Source organism: Bison bison, unplaced genomic scaffold, assembly GCF_000754665.1.
Source record: "Bison bison bison isolate TAMUID 2011002044 unplaced genomic scaffold, Bison_UMD1.0 scf7180017864093, whole genome shotgun sequence".
Lineage (NCBI taxonomy): Eukaryota > Metazoa > Chordata > Mammalia > Artiodactyla > Bovidae > Bison > Bison bison.
Genome location: NW_011494665.1, coordinates 2761584 through 2772366, shown reverse-complemented (window position 1 = coordinate 2772366; position 10783 = coordinate 2761584). Strand labels below are relative to the sequence as shown.

Here is a 10783-nt window from a genome sequence, read left to right as displayed (position 1 = left end):
CCCTTTCCAACCCTCTGCGGGCCCCCTCTGATCCGGATCCGGCCTGGTTTAGGGGTGGCGGGGAGTGGGGGGAGGGAAGACGATGGGGTGGAGCTGCCCCAAACTCCCCCATGTGGCCCTCAGTTTGGAGTGCGGAGGATTAATTTGTTCCGGGTGGGAGGTAAGGAGGCGATTGGCCCTGTGAGCTCCCGATGTGGTGCTGAGCGGGGTGAGCCTCCCATCCTCCACGCGTGGGCTTGCGTCCCCTCTCCGTTTCCAGCCTCTTTGTCAGCTCCTCTTATTACCCTTTCTTTCTCACCGCCCCAGCTCTTGGAATATATTTTTTGCTGCTGTCTTTAGCTTCCTGTTGTCCATACTGTTGTTTTGGGTACCCCAAACAATTATGGTGTTATCTGGGAAGCTGGGCATGGGAGGCCCCCCATAGGGTATATTACGCCTAAGGGACGTCACTAGAGCAGTGGGGTATTTGATCACTCTTCTCATAATGGAACAGGAATCCCAAATTTCTTCAGACCCTTCACCTTGTGGGCAGTCCTTAAATTGCTTTGCAAACTGATGTCACAAATAGGCTGCTCCTTTTCCACTGTTCTTGAAATGTAGCCATCTCTGGTGTAGGATATTGTGAAAGAAAAACACCACAGTAACAGGCCTTTTTTTTTGTTGTTATTGTTATCCTTTTTGCCTTTGACTGTCCCTGATTATTAGATGGTGAAATCGTGTTTTGTTTTGTTTTTTGTCTCCTCCCCATTCACTTCCACCGCCCATCTTCTGCTTTGGGGATGGATATCTGATGTGACTTGCTGGGATGTGATGAGGGTCATTGACAACCCGAATTCCTGGAGAACTAAAACGTTTTGGCCGTGTATAGGTTGATAAAACTGCTTTTGAGATCCTGCAACCATTGTCCTTAAAAAGATTAGGCTCTCCCGGTGATTATTTCCGTTGTGAACGGGAAGTCGGAAAGTGTTGCTGGCATGAAAACTGATGATGAAAGACCTTAAAATGTACTGTTTTGATTATGATTTTTAAAGCCCCTTCTTGCCAAAATGTGTCCTAACTGGGAAGTACTCTTTTTTAAATTAGGTTCAAGTTGATGGGGAAGGAGTTGCAGGGGTAATTTCCACAGAGCATCTAGGGGAATTAATTGCTCTTTTAGAAGTAGCAAGCCTTACCCACCCCGTCCAGCTTCAGAGTTTCTGAATTGTTTCCCAAATTAGATTGTAAGCTCCCTGAGGGCAGCAACCAAGTCATATTGCTTTTGTATTTACTAAAATACTGGACACATAGTAGATACTCAATAAATACTTGTTATTTATTTTTTTCTGTAAAATTTCTCTGGCTATTTTTTTAAGTAGCTGGTTTTCAAAAAATGGTCAAGGGCACTCCTGTGTTGAAACCTGTATTTGTTCCTGCACTATTCCCTTGTCTCCAGTACTTCTCACCTACTTTCATTAAATATTTTTATGCTATATGAAAGAGTACTTAACGAGATTCCTCACCTCTACTGTGATAACTTTGGGTATGTGTCTCTTTACTACTAAAAGGCTACTAATTCTGTGCCCTCCAGTGATCCATCCCAGATCACTTATTTTTGACCTGTTGCTCAGTGTTGCTACTACATAGGTGGTAAAATTTTGTTCGTCACACATTTCAAAGCACTTATAAGAGAGAAATGGAAGTTAATAGAATGATCAGGAGGTTCCCCTCCTCCCCTTTCCTAAGTAATTAATGTGGGTTTTGAAATGACTAATGTATTTGGGCTGACAGGTACTGTACATGCAATTGTCCTTACAGGTAGTCATGAAATTCTACTTAACAACTCATGCTCACAAATGGAAACACATGTGGAGTAGAACACAATCTATATTTTTTAAGTTCTAGGAGAGGCTACTCCCATGGTTAGAATCTTCATCTTTGAGCCAATTACAATAATGCCTATAGTTTTCCTCTAGGTATTTTCTTTTTTTTTTCTGTTTGATTTGAATCTAGGTACTTGGTTGAACAACACTTGATTTTTTGTAAGTTAAGTTTTGAAACTTGACAATAATGGCAGCCTGGGAAAATGGACTTCTGTGTATCAAATAATCCTGTACTATCTAGACACATTTACAGGCCTTTTTGTGCACCTGTGTAGGGAGAAGAGGTAATGGTTAAAAATTAGCCCCAAAGTTTCCTTAAAAATCTTTCTTGGTGATAGGGAACGTAGAACTCTTAATTCTTAATGACTGCATCAAACAATAAAGATCTATGTGACACATTGACCCAATTGGGTGAAGGATTTATCCACAGGGAAGTTAGCTTTCTTTGTGACCCAAGAAATAGGTGAAATTCACTCTCAATAGTTCATGCTTGCGTATTTCTTTAGAAACCCAACCTACCTGTCCCTCAAATCTGGCAATGTCTTCTGGGCAGCCTAGAATTACCCTATGTGAAGTTTTATTAATGAAAAATAAATAATATAGAGCAGAAAAGTATAAACTTGTCCTCTTTGGAATGGAATAAAATATGCAGAGTAACCTCCTTTTGAGCAATCCATATTATGAATGTTTTCTTTGTTTGCTAAATACAGCAACTGAGATTGCATTATAAAACAAAGTATGAATGAAGGCAACAAATTCAGTAGAATCTTTGCTTGTTGGAAGTGTTGTAACAAAAACTGATCTGGTTTTGGGAAGGCCCTGTGTGTTCCTTGTCTCTTTAAAGACTCAACAAAGTCATCTTGCTGGCAATAATGTCTCAAGTTTAAAATGATTTCCCAGAAGGACTTTCTTCCAAATAAAACTTTGTGCCAAATGCTTTTGATTTGGGACAAATTTGGGATTCTCTGTATATTAAGGTGAGTGGTGGAGGGTAATTGCCATTCTGGTTTCTTGGAACTTCGGACTTAGGAAACCAACATAAGCAGCCACAAAAGTAGGGTGCTGGAATTATTATCCAAGGAACTGAGATTCTGAGCAGGCACTGGGGTAATACATGCCTTGTGGAAAGTTGTGGGAGCCCCTGCACCATACTGAGGGACAGAAACTTGAGGGAGAAAGGGTAGACTTGAGCTTGTCCTTTCCCAAATGATGGAGGACACATGCAGCTTATGTTTAAAAGGTTGTAAGATAGGTAAAGCTGTTTTCAAAGGTAGGTTGAATACAGCGTTTTAAATTGTTTTTATTTGAAGTATAGGCTGATCCCCTTCCTGGAAGGCTTTTGTTTCCAGGCTTTACTGATTATTTTTCCTTCTGTCAGAGGGACTTTATATTTTCACTTATGGGATGACTTGATTCTTAACATTGTTTTGCTAACTATCAAGATAGCAAAACTTAACAAAGCCTGCTTATAAGGGACTGTAACCAAATTGTGCCCATAACTTTAAAATAAGCAAACATCACTTAACACATGTTTTATACGTTTATTGTTCTGCAAAAATGGATTAGTACCCTAAAGAATTCATCAGACTATAAATGTCTCAAGAACAGGTGCATGTTGGTTTCTTTGAAGAAATGATAGTGGTGAAGGTGCTGATGAAAAAGGTTGAAAACATTTTACCTGCATTTAACATCTAAACTTTTTTTTCTTCCTTTTTTTTTTTTTTTTTTTTTTAAATCTTTCAGTATTCTACCTTGTAAATACTGTTATTTGTATATACTGTAAATGATGACGTCGGTGGGCACTAACCGAGCCCGGGGAAACTGGGAGCCACCTCAAAACCAAAACCAGACACAGCACAAGCAGCGGCCCCAGGTAAAGAACCCAAGGGCTATGGATCCATGGGGTAGCCTTGAGGTTGATACTGGTTTACATCTAGTACAGCAACGTTCTATGCTTTGGGTTATTAGTTTGGGTGCTTTATTCTTATTTTCTTATCCTTTCCTCTTTTCACTTGGGGCCTAATAACTGTTAATGACACTCTGTGATGCAATGTGCTTATTTTTATTGTTAATTTACTGCATTATGAGGCTTGGAAAGAATGGGTCCTGTGCTTTGTATCTCTAAGATAGCAGTTTCCTTTATTCATCTGGGTTGTTTCAGCAATATATTTCTCATTTCCTAGAATTTCCACTTTGACATCTCTTTAGCCAGTCTTTGTCTTGCCACCTTTTCCTTTCCTTTGCTCTTGTTTTCCCTAACTGGTCTTTTATTTTCCTCTCTCGTCTCATGGAGGCCTAATCTGATTTTTCCTTTCCCATGAGGAGTTAGCGTCTTTACTGTGTTCCTTTAAGATTAACAAATGAAACACTATAGAGTATTGCACAGTTTTAAAGAATAAATTAACCTGGGCGCTGAGGTTTATGAGGTTTTGGGTTTTTTTTTTAATTGAATTTAAATATATTTTTTAATAACCAGTTCAGTATTTGTTGGCACCTAATATGAATGAATCAGTTATATTTGGTTATGGTCAGATAAATATGTCAGATTAGAACTTTCTCTTATCCATTTTTCTTTTACTTCTCTTTCCAGGTGAATTTCTAGCAGAATTCTAGTATTTATCTCAGCTGGGGCTAAAATTTCTGACATCTTACAAGCATACATTGGATTCTTGGAGGATATGCTCAGTGTATCCTCAGACTAAACCTTATGCTATTCTCATCCCTAGGGAATAAGAGAGTGACAGTGATCATTGCAGGAACAGGGTTTTCACATGACTTTGCAAATACATGAAATTGAATTAAGGCACAGATGTTTCAAAGTGGTGTTTGATCCCAAAATGAGTCTCTTTAACTGTGAACATAAAAGCTCCGTGCTTTTTTGGAGAAAGTAGTGTGAAATAGTGACAGCTTAACTCTGTGTTGTTGTTTTGTTCATTTAAGCATCTTACGTGGTGGAAAGAGCCTAATGGCTATATAGTCCATGAGGTCGCAAAGAGTCGGACACGACTGAGCAACTGAAGTGAAGTGGTGGAAATGTTTTATTACTTGGTAATGTGTAACAGGGAGAAGGAAATTGGGGTGGGAGATGGTGCATATTGATTGTTGTTGTTCAGTTGCTAAGTTGTGTCAGACTCGTTTGCAACCCCATGGACTGTAGCCCACCAGGCTCCTCTGTCCATGGGATTTCCCAGGCAAGAATACTGGAGTGGGTTGCCATTTCCTTTTCCAGGGGATCTTCCCAACCCAGGAATTGAACCCAAGTCTCCTACTTGGCAGGTGGATTCTTTGCCGCTGAGCCACCTGGGAAGCCCAGTTGACTGTGTTGGTCCCTCTCATTTCTCTAAACTGTTGTCTCTTGATCTTGCTTTTTAGGCCACTGCAGAACAAATTCGACTTGCACAGATGATTTCGGACCATAATGATGCTGACTTTGAGGAAAAGGTGAAACAAGTGAGTGTATTTTTGATTTGTCTTAATTTGTGGGAAAAAACAAAGATTAAAGCGCAGTTAATAGGATTGATGCCTACCGGGATACTTTCCACTTTAGGTATTATAAGAATTTTAACCTGAAATATAATAGGTTAAGCCAATACATGAGTGCTTTTATTGTGTGATTTACTGTGCCCCTTTGGACAGATACCGTGTTCAAAGAGATTTTATCTTAATTTTAAACTCTTTTTTGAATGACTTTATTAGTACTGTTGTACAGTAACATTGAGCATTTGTGGTATCTAGGAAATATGGAGAGTCATGGTATACTGAAGCCTGTGTGTTTCTGCATTTGATTCTCTATTAGATACTTTATTGTTCGATTGTTTTATAAATACTTTTGCCCCATCCTTAATCACAGGTGTTAGTATTTTGCTTTTGGAGCTAGAATGTCAAAATTCTGCATGTTTTGCTTTTTTAAACCTAATTCTTTCAAACTCAGCTGTGTCTTCTCCCTTTCCTTCATCTGTTTTCCTTTTGTGGGGAGTGCAAGCTTGTTCATAATGGTTGTTGATCTTTCTCTTTCAGCTGATTGATATCACAGGCAAGAACCAGGATGAATGTGTCATTGCTTTGCATGACTGCAATGGAGATGTCAACAGAGCCATCAATGTACTGCTGGAAGGAAACCCAGATACGGTAGAGTGCTAATAAAGTGTTCTAGAAAGTGGGTCCCTGGTTGAGAGGCTAGTAAATTCCAAAAATAGCAAGTGGGGTCAACTTAAAGCATACTCTCTTATTCTCCAAATAAAGCAAGGAAGTGTCTTTATATTTGCTGGAGGTTGCAAACACTTAAAATTTTGTGCAATAAATAGAACAGATAGAATCAGTTTCTTTTAGTTGGCCTGGCATAATTGTTGATTCTAGGCTAATGACTACTTTCAAGACTTGGTTAGTCTTGAGTAAAGAGTTGCTGCTAAATAGCCTTAGTTACTAATAGATTTATTGCTGTTGAACAAAGCCACAGCCCTTCCTGGATTCTGATTTCAGAACAGTCCCACCAATATTAGCTTTACATTTCACGATACCTTTTTTTTTTTTTCACAATACCTTTTTATCATGTGAACTTATTTTTGTTGAAGTAGCAGAGAAAGAAATCTTTTTAAAAAATAATTTATTTTTTTCATGAATTTTTGGCTGCTCTGGGTCTTTGTTACTGTTCTCAGGCTTTCTCTAGTTGTGGAGAGGGGCTGTTTTTCATTGAGCTGTGCAGGCTTCTCACTGTGGTGGCTTCTCTTGTTGCAGAGCACGGGCTCTAGGCACACAGGCTTTAGTAGTTGCAGCGTTCGGGCTCAGTAGTTGTGGCTCGAGGGCTTAATTGCTCCGATGCATTTGGGATCTTTCCAGACCAGGGATCCAACTCATGTCCCCTGCATTGACATATGGGTTCCTAACCACTGGATGACCAGGGAAGCCTGAGAAACAAACTTTACAGCTTGTTGACCATTCCTGGAGATGGTAGAGGATATTGGAGGAACTCTTGCCCTGGAATTTAGAGTTGATTTCACCTTTTCCTTTCCACTTAATGAGAATGCTGTGTTTGTTACTGTCTTACTATTGTATCAGACTGTTATGTCCTTTAAGAATAGGATTGTGCCTTACTAAATAATCTTTGGGATGTTCTGCAGTGTTTAGTAGAGACCTTTATTATTAGTTTTTTAAATGAGCAGTGTATCATTTGAAGTAATTTTCATTTTGTTGATCTTACTCAGGGGATTTTTGGTTGAGATGGAAAACCAGATTTCATCCTTAGATTAACTGATTCATGTTACAGTGTTACTTTAGCTGAATGTTGGAGGTTTGTCAGTTTCTTTGAGACAATGGGAAATAACAGTGAAAACTGTTTTTAGTCATTGAATTTAGATATGTAGATTTTTTTTCTTTAAAAGTGTGGTCCTAGATTAAGTTTTACAATTATTGCTTTTGTTTGAAAATTACTACCCGAATAATCAGATAGCAGTTTTGGTTCATTTTGAGTTTACTCTGGAGTAATTGCCTCAAGATTTTTCAGGGAGTAGGATGGAGAGGAAGTAGGACTACTTATGCTTTCTAAACGTATATATTTTTTTTTTGAGACGTCACTGGAAGTTCAGTGGTTAAGACTCCAAGCTCCCAATGCGCTGGCCGTGGGTTTGATCCCTAGTTGGGGGATAAGGTCCTGCATGCTGCATAGTGCAGAAGAAAAAAAAATGTGAAAAAATTTTATTTTGCACAAGTCACATTTTGTTTCACCTTCTAGTACTAGAAGTCTGACCTCCTTCCACAGTATTAAAAAAAATAAGCTAGAGAATGTAGGTTTATGCCCCAAATAAACCAGCAACTAGTGAAACCAGTGGCAATCAGTCAGCTGCCAGGAATGTTGCATGTATTTGGGTGGATGAGATCATATCAGAAAACTAGCAGTGCCTTTGGGCAAAGCATAGTGATTCTTTTTATGTATAGAACCCATCTGGTGCCAGCAGCTGATAAATAATCAGAGAGAAGCCAAAAGGCGACAGGTTTCTGAAACCTTCCAGGTTTTGATACAGATTAGCACAAACTCTTAAGGACTAACTGTTTTGAGTCTCATTTCCAGAGTTCCTGATGGCAGGTTTAGGTATGAGGTTACTATAATTTATGAATTAAAGCTACTATGAGCATAAAGTGACCTACAACTTAATGTGGAATCAGGGTGGGTTGGAAGAATAGGCAACACGGTACTGCTAGGTCCTAGGTGAAGAAGTGAAGTGAAGTCGCTCAGTCGTGTCTGACTCTTTGCGACCCCATGGACAGTAGCCTATCAGGCTCCATCGTCCATGGGATTTTCCAGGCAAGAGTACTGGAGTGGGCTGCCATTTCCTTCTCCAGGGGATCTTCCCAACCCAGGGATCGAACCTGGGTCTCCTGCATTGCAGACAGATGCTTTACCGTCTGAGCCAGGTGCTAGGTGGATGCTTAATATTTTTTTTGGCCAAGCTGTGTGGCTTGCAAGGTCTCAGTTTCCTGACCAGGGATTGAACCTGTGTCCCCTGTATTTTAAGGCAAATTGTTAACCACTGGACCACAAGGGAAGTTCCTTTAATATAGTTATGTATTTAGTTATTTATTTTTATTTGGTCATGCTGGGTCTTCAGTGCTGCTTGAGGGTTTTTCTCTAGTTGGGGCAAGTGCGGACAGCTCTTTTGGTGCATGGACTTCTCATTGCGGTGGCTTCTCTTGTTGCAGAGCACAGGCTCTAGGCACACAAACTTCAGTAGTTGCAGTGTGTTGGCTTAGTTGCTCCGTGGCATCCTTTAGTATAGTTTTAAATTTACTTGTTTTGAACTTAAAGATGTTTAAATTGTGGTGAAATACACTAGAGGAAATTGACCAATTTAACCATTTTAAGTAAACAATTCTTTGTCACTAAGAACAGTCACAGTGCTGGACAGCCATTCTTGTTGTGTAATCACCAAGTTGTGTCTGACTCTTCTCCAACCCCCTGGACCGTAGCCCGCCAGCTTCCTCTGTCCACGGGGTTTACCAGGCAAGAATACTGGAGTGGACTGCCTTGACCTCCTCCAGGAGGTCTTCCTGATCCAAGGATCCAAACTGTGTCTGCTGCTGGGCAGCAGACTCTGCCACTGAGCCTCCTGGGAGGCCCTGTGCAACCATTCCCACTGCCCTTTCCAGAACTGGTCCATTTCCCAGTGAGAAACCATGTCCATAGAACAATTAACTCTCCATGCCCCACTCCCAGCTCGGGTAACACCTTCTGTTTGTGGTATCTCATATAAGGTATTGCCTATTCTTGGTACCTCATAAAAGTGGAATCAAGTATTTGTCCTTTTGTGTTTCATTTACCAAAATATTTTTAAGGTTTATCTGTATTGTGATTGGCGTCAGAATTTTAGTCCTTCGGAAGACTGAGTAATAGTCTGTTGTGTGTTTATAGCACATTTTGTTTATCCACTTACCATTGGCGAACACTTCAGATTATTTGGAAATAAATTGTAGACATCAGAGTACTTTGATTTCCTAAATTCTTCAGCATGTTTTCCTAAAAGGATACTGTTTTATATGACAATATTATTGTTAGCCCTGAGAAAATTAATAGTAATTTCATATTACTATTCCATTTTTTTAAAGTTATTTGATAGCTGTTACTGAGCAAACCTTCCTCAGCAATCAATGTAAAGAAATAGAGGAAAACAATAGAATGGGAAAGACTAGAGATATCTTCAAGAAAATTAGAGATACCAAGGGAACATTTCATGCAAAGATGGGCTCGATAAAGGACAGAAACGGTATGGACCTAACAGAAGCAGAAGATACTAAGAGGTGGCAAGAATACACAGAATAACTGTACAAAAAAGATCTTCACGACCAAGATAATCACGATGATGTGATCACTCACCTAGAGCCAGACATCCTGGAATGTGAAGTCAAGTGGACCTTAGAAAGCATCACTACGAACAAAGCTAGTGGAGGTGATGGAATTCTAGTTGAGCTATTTTAAATCCTGGAAGATGATGCTGTGAAAGTGCTGCACTCAGTATGCCAGCAAATTTGGAAAACTCAGCAGTGGCCATAGGACTGGAAAAGGTCAGTTTTCATTCCAATCCCAAAGAAAGTCAATGCCAAAGAATGCTCAAACTACCGCACAATTGCACTCATCTCACACGCTAGTAAAGCTCAAAATTCTCCAAGCCAGGCTTCAGCAATACGTGAACCATGAACTTCCAGATGTTCAAGCTGGTTTTAGAAAAGGCAGAGGAATCCGAGATCATATTGCCAACATCTGCTGGATCATGGAAAAAGCACGGGAGTTCTAGAAAAACATCTACTTCTGCTTTATTGACTATGCCAAAGCCTTTGTGTGGATCACAATAAACTGTGGAAAATTCTTCAAGAGATAGGAATACCAGACCACCTGACTTGCCTCTTGAGAAACCTATATGCAGGTCAGGAAGCAACAGTTAGAACTGGACATGGAACAACAGACTGGTTCCAAATACGAAAAGGAGTACGTCAAGGCTGTATATTGTCACCCTGCTTTTTTAACTTATATGCAGACTACATCATGAGAAACGCTGGGCTGGAAGAAGCACAAGCTGGAATCAAGATTGCCAGGAGAAATATCAATAACCTCAGATATGCAGAGAACACCACCCTTATGGCAGAAAGTGAAGAGGAACTGAAAAGCCTCTTGATGAAAGTGAAAGAGGAGAGTGAAAAAGTTGGCTTAAAGCTCAACATTTAGAAAACGAAGATCATGGCATCTGGTCCCATCACTTCATGGGAAGTAGATGGGGAAACAGTGCAAACAGTGGTTGACTTTATTTTGGGGGGCTCGAAAATCACTGCAGATGGTGATTGCAGCCATGAAATTAAGAGACACTTACTCCTTGGAAGGAAAGTTATGACCAACCTAGATAGCATATTGAAAAGCAGAGACATTACTTTGCCAACCAAGG

The 10783-nt window shown here is 39.9% G+C and overlaps 1 protein-coding gene across 9 annotated transcripts in view; it reads left to right on the top strand.

Moving 5' to 3' along the window:
• UBAP2L (ubiquitin associated protein 2-like) overlaps positions 1-10783 on the top strand; it is a 48303-nt gene that overhangs the window by 1313 nt on the left and 36207 nt on the right. For all 9 annotated transcript variants that reach the window (XM_010838357.1, XM_010838359.1, XM_010838354.1 and 6 more), the window contains exons 2-4: positions 3603-3732; positions 5232-5309; positions 5877-5987. In XM_010838357.1, the coding sequence (XP_010836659.1) occupies positions 3643-3732; positions 5232-5309; positions 5877-5987 (279 nt within the window). In that variant the 5' untranslated portion in view covers positions 3603-3642. The remainder of the gene's footprint in view (positions 1-3602; positions 3733-5231; positions 5310-5876; positions 5988-10783) is intronic.